The sequence below is a fragment of the Vicugna pacos genome, chromosome 11, assembly GCF_048564905.1.
Source record: "Vicugna pacos chromosome 11, VicPac4, whole genome shotgun sequence".
Lineage (NCBI taxonomy): Eukaryota > Metazoa > Chordata > Mammalia > Artiodactyla > Camelidae > Vicugna > Vicugna pacos.
In genome coordinates, this window is record NC_132997.1 from 90,589,498 (window position 1) to 90,609,569 (window position 20,072).

At 40.0% G+C, this 20,072-nt stretch overlaps 1 protein-coding gene across 2 annotated transcripts in view; it reads right to left on the reverse strand.

The window, feature by feature from the left end:
* Positions 1 to 19,149, reverse strand: part of FAM204A (family with sequence similarity 204 member A) — a 29,745-nt gene extending 10,596 nt beyond the window's left edge. Inside the window, exons 1-8 of one of the 2 annotated variants that reach the window (XM_015235898.3) lie at positions 19,054 to 19,147; positions 18,537 to 18,809; positions 18,010 to 18,230; positions 12,675 to 12,916; positions 11,927 to 12,014; positions 11,759 to 11,789; positions 11,464 to 11,563; positions 4,500 to 4,589 (exon numbers count right to left, since the gene is read on the reverse strand). In XM_015235898.3, coding sequence (XP_015091384.1) covers positions 4,500 to 4,589; positions 11,464 to 11,563; positions 11,759 to 11,789; positions 11,927 to 12,014; positions 12,675 to 12,908 — 543 coding nt within the window. In that variant the 5' untranslated portion in view covers positions 12,909 to 12,916; positions 18,010 to 18,230; positions 18,537 to 18,809; positions 19,054 to 19,147. Of the gene's footprint in view, positions 1 to 4,499; positions 4,590 to 11,463; positions 11,564 to 11,758; positions 11,790 to 11,926; positions 12,015 to 12,674; positions 12,917 to 18,009; positions 18,810 to 19,053 lie in introns of both variants that reach the window. The other variant, XM_072971970.1, reaches the window with a different exon arrangement.
* Positions 19,150 to 20,072: the final 923 nt, after the last annotated feature.

Sequence of the window (20,072 nt, forward strand, 5' to 3'; positions counted from 1 at the left end):
GGAAAAGGCTTTAAGAACTCTGGGATCTGTGCCTCTGAGCAAAGGCTTTATCAGCAGGTCCCAGTCACTGCTTCTTGAAAAAAGAACACAGCACTGATGAAAAACCAATACACCTGATTTCCTAAAGGACACCTACCATGCACATATACCTTTAACTCATAAAGGGTTTCTGCCCCAGATCACAATTACTTACTTCTCAAAATCCATCTTTCATATCCATGGTGACTAGCACCAAGGAATAAAAATTTAAAAATTAAACCTCAAACTAAACTATTTATTCAAGAATCCCATCTTGATTACTTTAGTTATTCTTCATGGGTGGTTAATTAACATGGCATCAGTATCTCTCCAATGTCTGTGTCTGAACAGCAAAAGCTTTCCAGATGTTTTTCCACTTATACAGGAAAAGAATAAGGCCCAAATTACTGTTTTTCCCTTTAATCAGAATTCTTTAACCCCACGCTAAATAAATTTATTTTACTAGAACAAAGTGTTATATTTGTATGGAAGTAAAAAGAACACTTGAGAAAAATGTTTACTATCCTTGTAAGTGCTGAAAACACTATACGTTTCTAAAGCCATCTCATTTGTCATAATATGTGACAGGAAATAACAACTCTTAAGATGGAAAATACCTAGTCAGTATTATGCAATTCCCATTTCTAAAATAGCAGCATGACCAAACAAAACACAGAAACTTAATATCCTCAAACGAAACACACGTTTCGGAGGCCTCGAGGCACCACTCCGTTGGCTCCAACAAGCAGTCCACCTGGCAGGGAAGGGAAGGGAAAGCTCACGAGTGACCACTGGTGAGGCAGACGAGGTGGGGAGCCAACATGCAGCCACTGGTGGACACACAGCCACAGCAACCCATTCCTCCCAGCGCATCACTGAGGAAAACCATATCCAATCCCAACTGTCCAGGTTTACTGAGAGACTTAACATAGATACATAAAAGATCCTATAATCCAGTATCTCATTTAAGGCAAATTTTAGATCTGGTTTGCCAGGTAAAGATGGGAAGTACAACCAAATAATGTGTTTTAAAGACCTAAAGTCATTTGGCAACCAGTTATTATAATAACAACTGTCTCAAGCAGGAAAACAATTGGCAATGAATGCTAGAACTAGTGGGTAAAGAAAAATGAGAAAAAGAGCATTTACACAGTTTCAAATCCTCTCCCACCTCTCCATGAGATACTTATTGGTCACACAGGGAAGAACAGAAATAGCGTAGAGGAGAAACCTGAAGACACCACCTTAATCAAATAATCAAAGGAATATCATCAATAAATTGAACAAAAAGGTACCACATGCCTCCTGATAGGCTGCACTGAAAAGGACGCAGCATCATTCCTGTGAAAAAATGCATAACCTGAATCTAATCATGAGGAAGCATCAGAGAAACCAAAATTGAGGGACATCCTACAAAATAACTGGCCCCTTACTCCTCAAAAATACTAAGATCCTGAGAACGAAGACTGAAGAAATATTCCAGATTAAAGAAGACTAAAAAGGCATGACAACAAAATGCACTTGGACCAGGAAAAAGAAATTTTTCTTTTGGTATAAGGGAAATCAGTGAGACCCTTGGCAAATCTAAATAAGGTATATAAACTAGAAAGAATGGCAAAGTAAATGTTACCTGTTAACATTCCAAATATCTGGGAGAAATAGAAAATCTTTTTACAAATTTTGCAATTTTTTGAAAGTCTGAAATTACTTCAAAATAAAAAAAATTTTTTTATCAAATATGTTCAAATATGTTCTTAAAATTTTAGCATTACTAACTTTACCTAAAAGGAACACAGAGCCCACAGTAAAGCAAATGCTTCTTTCTGAATTCCCCTTGCCTCTGGGGGGTAGGGGGGAGGCAGTGCTAATAAACAGAAAAAAGACAGAAGGAAAAACAGCCGGCCACTGGTGGATCATGTGGAGCCCACATTTTCATGCCACAGACCAGGGCTTGCAGTACAAGGCAAAGATCTGAGGAAACTTATTGACCTAGGGCCTCTGGCTAAGTCACAGCCACCCTGTTATTTGGAAGAGATCACAGAATACACAACTCTTAGGTCTTCTGGACAAAGCAATGACAATGGGACATCAGTTTGTGGACTCCTATGATCCTTGAAAGAATAGTGAAGATACAGAAGCCAGAAGCGTTTCTGAAAACAATCAGGCAGCTATGCGCTAAGGCCCTGCTGGTTTTATTACATGTCTATCTTTAGCTTTCTTGGAACTATCTAGTCAACTCAGAGACCAGCCATGTGCTGGTGCTACCAACGTTTGCTGGAGAGAAAATAATAATACCCACAATTTTTAAAGGGATTCAAGACACGTGCTCAAACATATGGCACAACATGCATTTAAGTGGAGCACTCAAGAATCAGTTCTCTAAAAGTGTTTGCTTCTGACCCAAATGAGGTGGATATTCAGAGCAGGCCACCAAAAGCTTCCACATTCCTTGTTTAGGTGTGACCTAGAGCGGTGATCACTGTTGCTGCCTTCTGTTCCTTTCAGCCCCTGAGAGCACCTTGACCCACTCTCACTCCCCCGTCATCATGTCCAACTGTGCCTACGTTTCCCCATCCCTGCAGCCGAATCGACCCACGGGAGCCTCTCTCAGCCCCACAAGCATGCCTCACCATGCTCTGATATTTCACAGTCAACTCCTCAAAATCTAAAGAGCACATGTACCACTGGTACAATTTACTACACTATGTGTACCTGCCAGCTGGCCAAGAAACTTGACCACCACGTCTAACAGCACTTCTATGGAAAAGTAAGTCCCAAGTGCCAGAACTGCCTACTTACTAACACAACGTAGTACCTGCTGAGTTTGTTGAACAGAATTTTAAAGATGATCTTTAGCATATAACTGACTTGTAGGGATAAGGGCCCAGACACCTCTCAACCTGAAGAAGCTACTATAATAACCAAAAGCTAACACTGAAATCCTACTGAGTTTGTGGAACCATTCAACACACTACCAAATTCACCTTATTAAAATGTAGTACCTGGATCTTCCTATTTGGAAAGAGTAATAAGATGCTATTATACTTGATGAATGCTATATTAGTGAAATCAAAATATGGCTACTTTAAAGATGAAATAGAGCAAACTGTCAAATTGAAAACACAAGAACATCATAAGCTTGGAAGGGAAAAGTGAATCTAAACACCACTCTCCTCCGCCCAAAAAAGCCAATATTAGAAAGTTTTTTAAAATCTCACTTTTTGAAAGGCCACATAACTGCCATTTATGTTGTTTCTTGCCTACGTCCCAAACTCAAGCTCATAGCTTCATAACTTCCTTTAGATAAGCCATTAATAAACGCACATACATAAACATACCCATTATAAACAGCAGTATTTAATGTGACAATTGCTTTAAAAGGCTTAAGGGGAGAAAAGGATAATTTGTGAATCCCTAAGCCTCACTTCTGAACTTGTTTTCTCCCCCACATAAAAATGTAAACCCCACAAGATACTTATGGCCAACAGCCAAAAAGAGAAAACAAACATTGCCACCAGCCGTCAGTGGTCGATTTTCTGACGTCTGAGGGTGGAAGACTGGAATGGTGCGTCCACAGAAGAATTTACTGAAATAGCAATTTCATCACTAATCTGTTTAGAAAAAAATGTTCACCTGCAGTTGAGTAAGAAAGAATAGTGCTGCCAGCCAACAGTTTACACAGATGACTGATGTCTTCTATGTAACTAAACATCATGGAGGAGTTTCAGTTTAAGAATAAGGTGGAGAAGGTAGGGATACACTAAAAATGAAAGCTGTGAGAGAGCTTTCCTTCTACAAACTAGGACAAAAAGGAATTACAAAACAATGACAGTAAAACATATGCCACCATGAGCTCTTTATGTGTGACTTTGCCTAGTGACACCTGGCAGTGATTCTCAACTGGAGGAATATCCCTCCCAGAAGGTGCACGTGAGAATCTTCTGGATGCCTTGTGCACTTGGGAAAAGAATATTCAATATACCTATTAGTTACATATTATAGACTATAGGCTAAAAAAAGGCTGAAAACTCTATAGGGCTGAGGGAGTTGCTTAGAATATGCAGTAAGAAAGCACTCCGGGGAGCAAGGGTTAGGAAAACCCTGAGAGATCTGACATTAGAACACACGGCTGCCCTCAGGGAGAGCTGAACTGAGTTAAAGATACAAATGGAAAAAGAAAGTTAGCCTTTTAATCATAACTGGCAAAAAGCTCTCTGAACCAGAGGAAATCCAGGGTTGAATACCAGTCATGGATTATTTCCACCGTAAGATTCAGACCAGGATAATTTAATGACATTAAAGACAAAAATAAAACCCAGCATTCTGAAACAAATGGCAGAATAAGAGAGAAGAAAATGGACAAGAAGGAAAATTTTGTATCAAATATCTGAATACTGAACTTACTTGTGATCATAAAAAGAATGTACATGCATTTTAGAAAATCTAGAAACACAGCTGTGCCGTCAGTTTGACTGACTCACCTCTCGAGTAGCCAGCTGGTTGCTGAGTTCCTCAGCCTTCTCAATGTTCCACTCGTCCACAGCTTGGTCTATGCTCTTTTCAAGGCCCGACTAAAAGAAGAGAAACCTAAGAGTTAGAGGCAGGAAAGAAAGGCAAACATTTGCTAGCAAAGACTACATCAGGGACCACACCGAACACATCACATACTTGGACCACTTAGTCCTCACGATGAGCGCACCTGGTGGTTGGTACCACTGCCATTTACTGATGAGAAGGCGGTTCAGAGAAATTGAATGGTTTATTCAAGGTCAGATCCGTTCTTGAACTAATAAAAAAGAGATTCCAGATCCAAATCCAGATTTTTGTGACTCTAAGGACTAGGCTTTCCCTTCATAATGATACAGTGTTAGTGATGAAAGGGAGACATTACGGTGTGCTCACTACGTAGCTCATCCTGGGCTCAGTACTGTAAGGAAGCTCACTGAATCCTTCCAACAACTTGACAGTCACCGAACAGACCAGGTAGGATACATCACACACTATGGAAAGATGCTTATTAAACTTAAACTGAGTTTTAGTTTGTGGAAATAGCTTTTACAGGCAATATGAATGTTTAAAAATAGTCTATTACATGCTTCTTTTATCCTAACAATGGCTTATCCAGTGTATCTTCCACACTGACCAACTTAGCCCTCCTTAACCTAATAAAGGCAGCCCCGGGAATGTCTCTTCCAACATTGTACTGATTGATAACATAGTCAACTGAGATAAATTTTGCTCCCATGCAGCCCTTGTTGAAACAAGACTTTAAAAATGCCCACACATAATTTGCCTAAAAAGATTACAGAAACAAAGAGGCTGTCCCTGATGTCTGTGTGGAAAAGACTGTTCCTTCTCACATCCCTCGTCCCACCCAAGGGCCTGAGAGGATGACTAGGCTTCTTTTCCTTGCCCCCAACTGTAACCGAGACGATCACTCAATAGCCCCCCAGAGGCTCTGACCCAGGCCGCACTGCTCTTCTGTCCTTTTCCCATACTGGTCCTGTCATCATCCACCCATTTCCAGAAATGTGTCTTGTATTTCTGCAGAATTCTTCTCCTGATGGTCCAGTCAACACCCCGGACCCACTCTCCCAACATCCTACAACTTCAGCAACCTCTAACACCCATCCAGAATCTATACTCTAGGCAGGGACTGTCCATGTCTGTGCCTCTGTGTAAAAGCTCAGGTCTGCAAATGAAGCCAGTCTACGAACTAAGCTCGTGCCAGAATGCAAATCAAGTACACGCACAGGTTTGTCTAGCTGCCTTCTCTCAGGGGAGGAGGAGTATGGGAAGAGGACAACAAGACTGTCTCAAAGAAGGAAGCAGTACACGGCATCACATTCAGGTACAAGTCTTTTATCTCTTGGGAGACCAGTACCTTGAATAGGCTTGCTTTAGGCCATGTAACAGCTTTACAATCTAGAATTCTCTCTAAACACAAGATTCTGCCCCTTCCACTTACCCCAAGTCTTCGAAGCCAGTGAACCTGCCCTGTCTTCACGTGGAATACCCTGCTCCAGCACCACCGTATTTATTCTTACAGTCCTTTCAGCCCCTTTCTGGATTCCTCTATCCTCCCTCTCTTGCCTGCAACCCATGATTAATCTTTTCAAATTAGACTCTAGGCCAAAAGTTCTCAAAGTCTGGGTCTGGACCAGTAGCATCTGCATTACCTGGGAACTTGTTAGAGATGCAAAACGGAATCAGAAACTCTGGGAGTGGGACCCAGCAACCCACTGATCCTCAACAGGCTAAAGTTTGAGAAGCACGGACCTAAGCAGTACCTTCAGCTTCCTCCAGCATCACATCTCGTTTTGGCTGTTCCCAGCCATGCGTTTCCACTGCTTTAACATCCAGGTGTCCCAGCAAAGTCAGAGAAAACCGAACGACTCAATTCATCAGCTTTACTAAATGCTGTTTTTCAAACTCAGCTGGGTGGGCTCTCAATTCTGCCGTTGAAAGTTCCCATATTCCTTTAAGAAGCTGTTGCATGTCTTTTCCATTTTCTCAAATACCCTCAGCCCTACCTCCTTCCTTTTCAGCAGATTCTAACTCTTCTTCCTGCTTCATAGGAGGCTGAGGCAGGGGAAGGAAGGAAGGAAAGAGAATAACCAAGAGTAGGTATGCCCTTTCTATAATCTTGCTCTCACCCATATGCACATCCAAACTCTCTGCTTCCATGAAGAGATATTAACATTCCAAATACTTTCAAAATGTTTACATTAGCATTTAAAAAAATATCCTTAAGTAAAACACTTCCATCACTTTAAGACCAAAAGTTAATAACAGTTTACAAAAGAACATGGTTGTTGAGGTCAGACCTGGGTTCAAATTCCAGCTCCTCTACTGACTGGTCAAGAACCCTGAGTGAGATCTCAAACCTCTACAGGCTACGGCTATCTAACCTGTAAAATGAAAATACTGCCACATTCTTTGCTAGGTTATGGTAAAGGTTGAAAAAAAAAAAACAAGTAACATGCCTAGTAAAGTTTTTAGAACGTCATTAGTCATTCAATAAATAAATTATTCATATTATTAAACCTATCAGGATAACATTAAGACAAACAGAAGGTTCAGCTCTATTTAACTACAGACCTCATTATCATTTGTCAAGGGCTCAGACCCAAGTATATGACCCCAGAATTCAATGTTGAGTCAGTAAGTTATCTCATGAAATAAGATTTGAGTTTTAAAGCTTTTTAAAAGTCTTACATTGGACCGCAGGGGAAAAAAAAATTGGTAATTTCTCCATAAAGGAGGAAGAAAAAAAAGAATTAAGCATTAAGTGTTGTGATCTTTACATATAAATCACGCCAACTTAAATTATTTGAATCAGGTAAGTAAAAATTAAGTTGGGCTATTACCTCAGAAAAATCTAGATTTGGGACCAAAATGGCTTGGGTTAAAATCTCATTTTACTTTTCACCTGCTCTGTTTTCTTAGCTAAGTCATGTTGGGTTTCAGTCCTTCACCTGTATTATGAGACTAGTATTGGGGATCACATAAGGATCAAGAGAGGAAGCTTTGCAAACTGATACCAGGGGAATATCGGGGCACCTCTACAACTCTCCCCCCACCACCCACCCTGCTCCCTCCCACTCAAGGCAGCCAGCCTGTGGTCTGTGTATTGGTGCTCCATGTAAGATTCTAGTAAGAAAAAGTATTCTGCTAAAAAAATAAGTTTGCAAAAAGCCACACTTTACAACAGCAGTTTCTTCTCATAAATAACTAAAAAAAGATTATCAAAGACATTGTACGATTACTCTAAAAATTATTAGAAGAACCTCTGGTTTTTCTTGCCAGAAAGTATCCATTAAGTACACATAAAACTACTTCCAAAAGTGACTGCTGACTAATCAAATTGATTCAACTGAAGAACACCTGAAACATTTATAATGAGATTAATGAGTAAAATTTATTCCAGAAAAATTCCCACACAGATTCAAAATAATTATGATTACAGAATTATTGGTAAGTCCCAGAACTGCTGCCAGAAACACAATTAGAGCTGTATTTAATACAAAGAACACTTTAAAACAGCTTTGGATATGAGGAAGATTACATTTTAAAAATATAAGCCTCTCTGCATTGTCAGGGAAGCAGGTGACAGCAGTGCTGGAAACACACATCCTTGTTTTGAGCAACAGTTTTAGCTTGGCAGTGTTCCAAGGCAGGGGTGTGGATGGGGGGAGAAGAAAGAAAAAAAAAGAAAAAGAACAAAAAAGGAAAAGGACCACATGATACACACAAGATTAAGAAGTTTGTTCTGTTTTACCGATCTTGAGAGTTGAGTGATTGAGTAAATATGGACTAAAAAAGGGTTTCTGAGGTTTGGTAACAGATCAGCCTCTGCTCCAGAGAAATAAAATAACAGACCAGAAATCCATGCTAGTTTTGTCCAAACTGCATCATGGATTTTCAGGATCCTTTCTAGATTCCTTGAGCAGGAGCTATTATCTGCTGGACTTCAACTTATTCTTAGCTTTTACCTTGGTGCCTCCAATGTGGACATTCTCCAATGTCTGTTTACTCTGTTGGATTCACAGTAGAAACTTTCAACATGACAGCAGCAGGGGTGTATGTAAAACAGTGTCCCAAACCAAAGAACGAGTGTGAACCTGCTGGCTGCAATTATGCTGAACTACCAAGAGAATATGAAATAATCTGGTGTGTCACCAAATCCTTCCTTTCCTCTTGTGCGTACACTTGCTTACAGAATAATAAGTGTTGGGAACATCCTGAGCAGACACAAGCCTGTCTTGTTTAGAGGATGCCATGACTTTCTAAGTCAGATGTCATTCATTGAGAGGAATACCTACTGTTAAGGAAATTCAAACTCATAAAACAGATCAATGGGTGATTACAAAAGCATTTATAGTGGTCTTCCCTCTTTTTTTAAAAGGTGTTGACTTAAAATTTTTTTCTAGAGTACATCAAATGTACAATGTGAAACAGAACACTAGTTCCTAAAACTGAGTTCTTTAAAAGATCCTGCACAAGGAATCCTAGTATCCTTCACAAATTCCACATCTTAGACAATGATGGGTTAGCCATATCTTGCCAGGATCAGGAAGGTACAGTATCACATATGTAGGGTAATAATAATGTTCTAAAATAAATAGACTGTAAAAAATACTCCCTACATTTCTACCTTTTGGAAAGGCTAAAAACTGAATTTCATGGCTTTAACTTCCCTAGGAAACAATTTAGACATTCCAAAGCCAACAAAGTTATGAGAAAACATTACAAATATTATAAATAATTGAAAATTAAAGACCACTTAATTCACAGGTAAAACTGTAAAAAATATTTCCTATGAGAACCAATATTTAACCATTCCTTTCCTCAGAAGAATAATCTAGCCAGCGGTTGGAACTCCAAAACAGGCCAGAGATGGCCCGTGGACCCCTGCTGTCAGCATGCACCTCCTCCCTCAGGCTTCAGAACAGGTGTGCTACCGTAAGAGCATCCTTCTCGCAAGAGCCCTCCTCCCAGCCCACCAGGTTCACAAGGGGCAAGAGCATGGTGCTCCCATTTTACAATGCTCACCAGCCCCTGTGGCAGTGAAGCTGGGAACTGAGAATGGTGTAATAAAGCCCGGGTTTTAGTTTCAACCTCTACCAGGGATCTTTCTTTGTGAGAAACTGAGCATTTCTGCACCTGCTTGAATATCTGTAAAAAGGAGATTGCTCAGCAGCTGTAATCAGTTGCAGCAGAGAGTGATCCTGGTTCCAATTCCCCAGTGTTCTAGGGACTAGGTGACAAGAATTCTTGGCAAAATTGGAATCCAAAGGTTCACACGCAAAACTCTGTTGTGGCAGCTCTTTAATGCATGTGCCCTCAATGACACAATACCACCCAACGATGGGTTTAAAATCGGAGGTTTTTCACAAGAACAATTAATCAGAAAATGGTAATGATTTCTACGCACACTCAGTAGTGTACAGCAATGATCCTGTCACACGTGCAGGATACAGTATTATTGGGCTTCAACCAGCAGGCCTCTGTGCCTCTGTCCCTACGCCCAGAGTTCAGGCTTCATGCCCTTGAATTCTGTCAACATTCCCCTTTGTGTATCTCTAAGTGACTCACTCATTCAAGCTGCTGCTAAGTATTCATTCACTTCAACTACAGACTGACAACTCCCAAACATGCATCTCAAGCTCAGACTCCAATCCAAGCCCTGGCCTCATTTTACCAACAGTCTGCTTATTCCTGCCTGCTACTGCCCGTGCCCCTGAATGAGCTTTGCACAGGCCCACTCCAAATCTTTGCTTCTCCAAAGCTTTCCCTTCTGTGACTATTCACACCACTGCTTAAGGTAAACTGTGAATGGCTCCCTCCCCTCCTCATGCCCCCACACCTCCCCGCCACCTCACAAGCAATCCAGAGGCAAATACTGGAGATTCCACTCCTGCAGCATGCCTCAGATCCATCCGCTTTATACCCTCAGCAGCACCATTCTTGTTCAAGCCACCATCATCTCAGGCCTAGAAGAGTCTCTTCTCTTAACTGTTCTCTTCTCCTCTACTTTTGCTGCCCCAAGGTCCATTCTCCACATAAGATGCAATCTTTTAAAACATAACTTAGATCATGTCACTCCCTTAAGACCCCTGAATGATTCAACTGCATTGTGACTAAAACCCAGTTCCTTACTGTGTCCTTTTAAGGTCCTACATAGTTTGGTCCCTTGCTGCCTGCCTGCCTCTCCAATCTGACCTTAGGCCACACACCCTCCTCCTCCTCGCTGACTCCATTCCAGCCGGGCTGACCTTCTTACAGTTACTCAAATGGCCCACGACGGTTATTACCTCTACACTGGCATTCTTTAGATAGACAGCTCCCTCCTATCCTTCAGGTCCCTGTGAGATGGCATCTTCTAAGGGAGGCCTTCCCAGCTAAAGCGGGGCCTCCATTTTAATTTCTTCACAGTACCTTCCTTGTTCATTTGCTTCTTAACAATTTTCTTAATGATTTGTAACTATATCTATTAGTTTACGTAGCATCTTGCACACATTAACTTTTTCACCAAACAAACTAATGAGGAGATATATCTTAGGCAAGGCTAACTACAAACACTTCCTACTGGCTAATACAAGATGCAAAAAAGATCTTCCAAATATTAACTACTATACATTTTAAAAAAAGATAAAAAACAAATCTATTCTATATAGCACACGGAAGTATATTCAATACCTTGTAATAACCTTTAATGAAAAAGAGTATGAAATCAAATGTGTGTGTGCACATATATATACATATATACATATATATACATATATATATACATATATACATATGTATATATGTGTATATATATATATATATATGGCTGGAACATTGTGCTGTGCACCAGAAATTGACACACTGTAACTGACTGTACTTCAATTTAAAAAATAATAATAAAAGAATTTTAAAACAACCAAAACAAGACCTTACCTTTTCGATTTTTTTCTTTTTCACAGGGGGGTCAAACCTATCATTGACTCCAAAATACTGAGTAAGCTCCTTCAACTGGGTTTCACTTGAGGACTGTTCACTGAAGGAAGACAGATAATAACTTATGTTTTACACAAAAAGTACTTATTTTTACTTTTACTGTTTTTGTTTTTAATTGGTTGCTACAATTGCATCATAACAACTAGTTCTCAAATTTCAGAGGTAAGAAGTTCACCTATTTGTACAAGTTCTACAACACTGTCTAAAACAGAAAGAGATTTTAAATTCCACTTACCTACGAGATTCTTCTTCATTCTTCAATTTACCTGAAAAGAAACCACAAATTGTCAATACCTAAGTATTTGGGTATTTCAAAATTCCATTTATTAAAAACTGTTGGGCTCAACTGGTCACAACTTAACATTAGCAATAATGACAATTAACCTGAATTAAAACAAAACACCTTTTCTGGAGCGTTTTCTTTTTTTCCTTCTGGATCCTGAGGTTGAGATTTTCTGTTCAGAACGTTTTTTATGCAATTCTTGAAATTTCTATATAAAAGTAAAAAAAAAAAAAAAAGAAAATGAGAAGTATATGTTTTGAAACAAAGCACACATTCAAAAAATAACACATAACGTAATAAAAATTATATTCTAATATTTATAAAAATAAAAATTTAATTAAAGTAGTTCAGTTCTTCTTGAGATACCCTATTGTCTGAGACTCACAACCTGAGTTTTTAGCTTCATTTATTTCTAAATAAGTCAATCTCATAATATAAGAGTAAAATTCAATGACTCATATAGATAACAAAGAGATTAAGACAGAAACTCTTCTTGTATTATGTTAGGCCAAGTAGCTAATCCTACTGTTTTTTTTTCTTCCTCTTTTTTATATAAAAAACAAAACAAAAATGAAAGGAAGTATCTGAGCGCCACAGACCCACAGAGTAATAAAGGTATTCTGAGTCAATCCTCCCTACCTATCACCTCCCCAAATCACAAACATTCTGCCCATGGCAGAGACACACACACACAGGACCAGGCACATACACACAAGCGCAGGCGTTAATAAGAACACATCAGGGGGTAGGGGTATAGGTCAGCTGGTGGAGCACATACTGAGCATGCACTCGGTACTTGGTTCAATTCCCAGAACCTCCATTTGAAAAAGAAAAATGAATAAATAAGAACACATCAGAGAAAACCTACATTCCACATATTTAGGGGAATTCCAGAGGGACACTCTTCATATGCATTCACATTTGCCTCTGCTTCAGCTTTTGGTCCATCGGTAGGGATATCTGAGGTCTCTGTTTCTGTAACGGTCCCATCTTCTTTATCCTCCTGTAAGTTATGGCCAGAGCTCTCTGATGTGGCTTCATCATCAGAATCCAACTCAACATCACTTTCATTTAGGCCAGGAGGTAGCAGCCCACTCCACATCTTTTCTTCTAAAGGAAAAAAGATGAATTAAGACATATAAAGTGACATGGAAAGAAGTTTAAAGCCATTAAAAGATACCCCAGGAATCTAGTAATTTATACCAATGGTTTGGGAACAGTCTAAATTTTTTTTTATTGGTATAAAGTAGAATGTACCCTCCATATTAAAATAACTTAAATCTTTTGCGTGTATAAATTTTTTAAAAAGTGTAAAGCAGTTTAAACAAGTTTGTTATAAGACACACTTACAGATGAATGACTTCAAGGCAACAGAACCTTGATTCTCTAATATATGTTGATTCTCTAATATATGGATAATTTTGTCCCCAAAAAAGAAATTCAGTGAAAGCATTCATTGCTCAAGAATATTAGCCTAACAATTTTAGGCTGCAGGTAATTTAACAATTATTATACTATATTTCAAGACATAACAATTACAGAAGAAAATAAAATTGAATGTTCCACCTGTATTTGAATGTATAAAACTTTAGGGGACTTAACTAATTGTCTAAGGAGTAGACAATTATTCAAAAGAAAATTTTTAAGCTGTGCAAGCAGTTTGAGAAAAGTATCGTGATAAAAAGGATGTTCTAGTTTTACATTCTATACTGCTTGCTAACATAATACTAAATGCAGTGTAATCCTAACAATTTAATTTAAATGTACAGCTTTTTAATATAACAATATTGTATTTGGGAAACAAGTTAAAGTTCAGGATAATTTTTATTGTTAGTTATACAGCCCACTGGTAGGGAGAACCATTAACTATTGTTGAGTCTAATAAAAATGACTTAAAAATTGAGGTTGTAATTATGATTCAAAAGATGCCTAGGATAGAGAAGTTGGTTGTACTGCGCATGATTTACTACCAACTTGAAGGAATAAAATGGAAGGATGCAAATCTTTCTTGCTGAGTTTTCTGCCCCCTATTGTGTTAACCTAGTAAGAAAGCCACCGGCATTGTCTCCGCCGGATTCCGCATCACTCTGAAAAAGACTCCTGACAACTTTTAAGACCCTCCTCCCAGGTCAGAAGAAACTGGCGCTTACTCTTCGCAGTTTTGGTCCAGCTTATCGGCTGCTAGCTCTCTGAAACATCCTCACCAAAACACTCTCTTGCCTTTTTAAGAGGAAGGGCTCTGACATCTAACTGCTCCAATTGTAATTCTGACTCCACTGTATTCTAGTGCTATGAGGGAATCATTTTAGCACCTCTGACCCTCAGTATTTTCATCTGTAATACTGGGATAACTACACTGCACACAGGGTTATTCTGAGGATGCAATGAGATAAGCCACCGAAACACTCAACAGTGTCTAGGAGGTTCTGGAGACCCAATCAACACCAAGTTCTTCTTGCCTATTATTTCTGCAGCCACGTACTGCATTTTTATCACTTCTATTATGGGTGGCAGCATTCAAAAGGTCGTTTTGAGGTTTCTAACATTTGAGGTGCATTCACTTAGCAACTGATATAAATCATTTACTTCCCCGATTTCCACAGTCTGACATGAAGTTTCTATAAAAATGTTGGTTGTTTCTGAATGGAGCAATAAAATCAGAAGCAAATTACCAGAAAGATAATGGAATCTAAGCTTCAAGGCTTTTTTTTGCACAGGTCCTTTCAAAGTGCTATACCTAATTGTCTATTTAGAATCTGTATTTCTTTCTTTCAAATTACATAAACTCCAAGCCCCATAAAACCTGGACACATCCCTAAATCTGGCCTGAGGATTTAAAAAAGTAAGAATGGAGGTAATCTCGCGATACTCTGCGAGCCCAAAGGACATCGTATAAAATATGCCAATATTGAAAGACAGATGTTGAGCTAGTTAAAAAATACTGTTCTAAGAAGCGGGGGTGGGGGGAGTGATAATAAGTTTCATCATGACTCTGCCACTGGCATATAACACACCTTAGGCTCACCCTCCATTTCAGGACTTAGGGACAGTAACAAATTTCAGAGTTAGCTTTCTTAGCATAATTGGGGTTCTATGTTTGAACCCACTGTTTCTTTCCCCTGTCCATTGCATCTTTGACATGCCCCCTATGTGCCTGGCCCTCTTCAAGACATACAGCAGTATACACAACAGGCAAAAATACCTAACCTCATAGAACCAACATGTTACACAAACGGCAAGCGTCTGTCCATTAGCAGCCAAGTACCATTCAGCCTAGACTTCAGCTGTGGGTGCTCAAAGGGGATGTGCCTCTCAAAATTATCTATTTTTAGTTCTTGCTGATGTGGCATTAAGAGCTATCCTCAGGATGTCACTGGATGGTATGATCATTTCTTGTGTGCACCCACAGGGAGAAAAAAACTAAAACAACTTTTAAAAAGTGGACTCTGTCCAAATCTATAAAACAAGGCAAAGTTGAAATCAGGTGTGTTTCTGAACTTAATTCCTAAACATCTTTAAAGTGATATGCCAGTCTCCTGTGACCATAACATATGCACACGCACACACACACACACACAAATACTAGGGCAATTTGGTGGCCACTGAGGACCCTGCAAAGTGAACCTGCCCACCTGAGCAGCAGCTCCCCTATAAATCACCTATAAGCCACTATGCAGTGGCTGCCCTGTGACTTGCTTTGGGCTTACATTTGACAACACTGCCTTTCTGTTCACAGCATGTACATGTCCTTCGTGCATTTCCAACTGTAACGGTACCAACTGGTCCTATGTTAGGCCTCCTGTTACTTCTGTTTTGGTTGCTCTGGATTATGATTCTCTAGTTCTTTGAAATGTCTCTAATTCTTTGCTTTTCAGAGTGTATTCATTTTAAAGCAGATCGCTCCAAATTACCCTTCAAATGCAAAAATTACTCAGCAACTCTCAAGAGACGTGATATACCTGAGAACAAGAAACTTAAGTTTTTAGTGTAGATTATAGCCAAGTCTACAGTACGTATTAATACGTAAGCTTTCATGTCTTTAGCCTATAAGTCAAATTTTTAATTTAATCATTTTAGCCCCGAAGAAAGCGTAATTCAGAAACTCTTTTTTCTCTATGGTTTTGAATGTCAGCTTCTTCATTTCATATACTCTCTGCCTCTGGAGTGAAGTTTTTTTTCCATTCCACTATTATTCTACAAAATAAAATTCTGTGTATACTACACAGAGCACTTCTTTAGTACAGGGCTGATACAATTTACAATGAACAAAAAATATTTCTGTATCATTTCAGTCTGAGTGGCTGGGTTGTTTTCTGCCCTTGGAAACCACACACAGTCACCACTCAGCACACCTGGGCAAGGCATCTAGAACATGACACAGCTCAGCAGTCTCTCATCTAAGGGTTTTCAAAAGTTTTATGAGGACAGTAATGGAGATCTCTATGCTAATTTCAATATTCAAAAAGCCCAATATATTTTATTTGCCCTCAAACAATACCGTCCACCTTTAAGTCAGGAGACTTAAATCAATGAAACATTATTCTTCACCACACAGTCATTCATCAGAGGCTCTAACTGGTTGCTATAGACTTGATTTTCATTCAAAAACAAAAACAAAAACTAATGAATATAGTTTAGTAGACACAATCTTTCAAAATACAGCATCCATGAAGGTATCAAATTATAATAAAAGGGGTTCTAGGTTGTGGAAGGATTGGGAACCAGACGGTATAGTAGGAAAACAAACAAACAAACAAAAAAAACACTGTTTTGAAAGTCAAAAGAGGTTTCTAGTCCTGAACAACCTAATTGTGGGTAAACCACTGCATCAATCTTACGCTATAACATGAAGGGTTTGACCATATCGCTGAGATGTCTTGCGGCTCTAAAATGTTTCTTTATGGATCTCAATATTATATGTGCTCAAATGCCCAGAATCACCTCATTCTCTGCTGTAACACTCCACCTTCTCAGACACAATACTGATTAAACCCCAATACCCCAGAAGATAAAGTTTCTCTCCTAACCTCGCCACCACAGCCATGATTGCTAGTTTTCAGCAAGACTGCACTTCAGAGAGGACACCTAAAAGATGCTCTGGAGAAAGGGAAGGAAATTCCAATTATGACAGAAAAAAGCAAAACCAGAAAGAAAAACAAAGCGGGTCATAGCTGTATGTGACATACAACGTGACAGGCACTGTTTTACCCTTAATCCTCAAACCACCCTTCCACTAGGCATTATTATCTAAACTCCCTTTACAGATGAGGGAATTGACTCACCTAATGCACTGTGAGCCACTTAAATTACAAAAACAGAACTCTATAGCTTCAAATTATAACTTTTGGAGGGCAGAGTTTAAGTATTAATATATTCTTGGAGACAAAGATTTGATAGTGGGTCTGAAGAATGTCTCCAGCCTGCAATTCTGTTTAAAATTTGACTCAGAAGAATTTTTTCTCTTTTTTTTTTTTAAGGGCAGAAAGCTATGTAAAATACTATACTAAATTGCATACATTAAACTCACTTTCAGAGGTACTCGGGTATTTATACTTAGGTAATAATGTCACATTTTCTAGAAGTCCAGGCAACTGTTTACATCCAAAACCTAATCTGAGCAGTTTAGCGGGTAAATGTCCCCTGCCTCTAATATTCCAGAATTTCGATTCCATTTTTACTAAATGAAGCTGTCTGACTTCCTAAATTTTGTATTCAGTTAGAAATAATCACAGAAATCTGAACCTTGTCTGACCTGAATTTAATCTTACTTGTATGACAATCATAAACCACCATCCATCAATCTGAAGACCGTGTTAAATAATTCACACAATAATCAGTTTCTGTGGCTGGGAATTAGTTATTTAATTTAAATACTTTTAAGTTTGTTATCATCAACATTAGTGTAAATGTCCTATTCACTTTTATAAAATAAATGTGTTCCCTTTTCTCAAAAAGGTAGAGAAAGGACAACTAAATCACAGGCCTGACTTCGGATTTAAGTTACCAATCTGATTACCCACATAAATCAGCAATTTGGCAGGATTTTGCACGTATGCATGTGTTTTAATTAAAGAGAGTGTTCCGTTTAGTCAAGCGCTAGAAAACACTTCCCCAGACTCAAGACCCTGCATGGAAAGCGTCACAGGTAACCAATAACATTTGGAGGCTCATTTTCAATAGTATGCCGCGGTGAGAATACTTACAGGGTTCAAGACTGCAGGAGCGTGGCTCTAGAAAGGTACACCTTTTCCTGCTTGGCTGCACAACCCGGCACTCCGCAGGCTCTCTGGAAGCAGGGTCACACTCCGATCCCCAAACGGGAAGAATCCCCTCCCGGCACGGAACTAAGCGCCGCAGATTCTGATGCAGGATGTCGAGTTTGCTGACACTCCCATCAACTGCAGCTCTTTTCCGGGTACAGCAACTGTAAACAGGAGTCTGTTTCCCGGTTCGAAAGTCTCCTCAACCCCTCTCAGTCTGGCTGGGGTGGGACGGAGAACCCCTCGCCCACCAAGAGGCTGGGGAAGGCTCTCCGACGCCCTGTCCGAGCAAAGAGGACGCCAGCTCCGCCGACGCTCCCGCGGGCCCGACCGAAGGCTCTGCGGGCTCGGCCGAGAGGCTGTGAGGCCGCCCACGCCGGCTCCCTCGCTCCCCGCACCCGGCCTTCCCAGCTCTGTCACGCCTGAGCCAGAGCCGGCCAGGAAGCAGCCCCGCAACCAGCCCTACTCACCCATCGGGAGCCGGCCGCTCGGCAGCCATCTTAAGACCCGCCAACATCGCGCTTTCTCATTGGCTCCGGCATCTCAGCCAATAGGCTGGGGCCGTTCTGGCCTGTGGTCGCCATGGCAACCGGCCGCGCTTAGCTGTGTTTTCAAATTGATTTGAAGGGGGTGATTCGTCTCTACTTCTTTTCTTCCTGCTTTTCTTTCACTGTTTCCCCCTTTCTTCTAGACGTGTTTTAAGACTTTGTTCTTTCTCCATCCCCTGTCGCACTCCGGTGCCCCTGTTGAGGAAAGTGCTCACTTAGACCTTGAACTGAGTTCATTCCCCCAAGGAGGGAGAATCCTTGCAGAAGCTCTCTAGACCCTTCTGGGAACCCTTCCATTCATCCATCCTTTCCCCCTCGTCCCCTTCCTTACTTTTTTTTTTTTTTCCTTCTTTCTTTCTGGACATATTTATGGAGTATGCACCCTGCCAGCCTCTGTTTGAAACAAAATGGTCCGGTCTCCTGCTCTCGGGGTGCTTACCATCTGGTGATGGTGGGTGGCATCTACTTCAGTGACCAGCTGTGTGGCCTTCGCCAAAAGCTCATTGAGTTCCTTTTCCGTAGCAGCCACTGGTTTAGGCTCTGAAAAGGGGCTTCAGGGAACATAAAGAATAAGCAAGGAAAAAAAATAAAATCTCTATGAGGAAAATGAAACAGAATAATATGACCGTGATGAGAGGAGGGCTATTTTAGAAATGCTTCCGTTTTCTGAAATAGCGTTTTGTAATAATAAGAATACATCCCTATTTTCCACAATTATTTAACAAAATATACATAAACTCTTTAAGGCGTTGTCTGTCCCACGGTAATTTTCAATCTTTCAGCTATTTGTTATTATTGTCAGTTTTATCAATAATGCCTTTCTTTGATGCATTCTAAAAATGTGTATTGCACTCAATAATACATCATGATTTAGTATAAACAGATGTTTAAGTGTATTACTTAACTATCCACCACTTCACCCTCATCTGTCTCCCAGGAGGTGTGTCCAGTGTATGGAGCAGTTTTCTATAACCCCAGAATCAGAGCAAAACCAGGGTTAGGTTGACAGGGTTAGGTCACTGAGGTCCTTTGTCACACTCACATTCTCTGATTCTAGAATAGAAGCAGGGCTGAGTGATTTAAGGATCTGTATGAAACTCTCCTGACCAAGTGTGTCCAGCATCTCAATGGTGTTTTCCCTGAATCCAAATCTGCACAAAATTAAGCAGTTAAAGAAAGGATGTGTATGAAAATGCTATTGCGGCTATTACATTGAGCCTCTTAATTGCCATCTTAGTCTGCAGGTTTCATTCTGTGGCCTCTAGGCTTGTAGGCAGCAGCCATATTGCTGTGCACTTGTGTAAGAAGAGGGAGAGAGAGAGCGAAAGGGCTATCTGGTGTTTTTTCTTAAGAGGATACTAATCCTATTGGATCAGGGCCCTACCCTTATGACCTCATTTAACCTTAATCAATTCCTTAAAGGCCCCATCTTTAAATACAGCCACCTGGCGGTTAGGA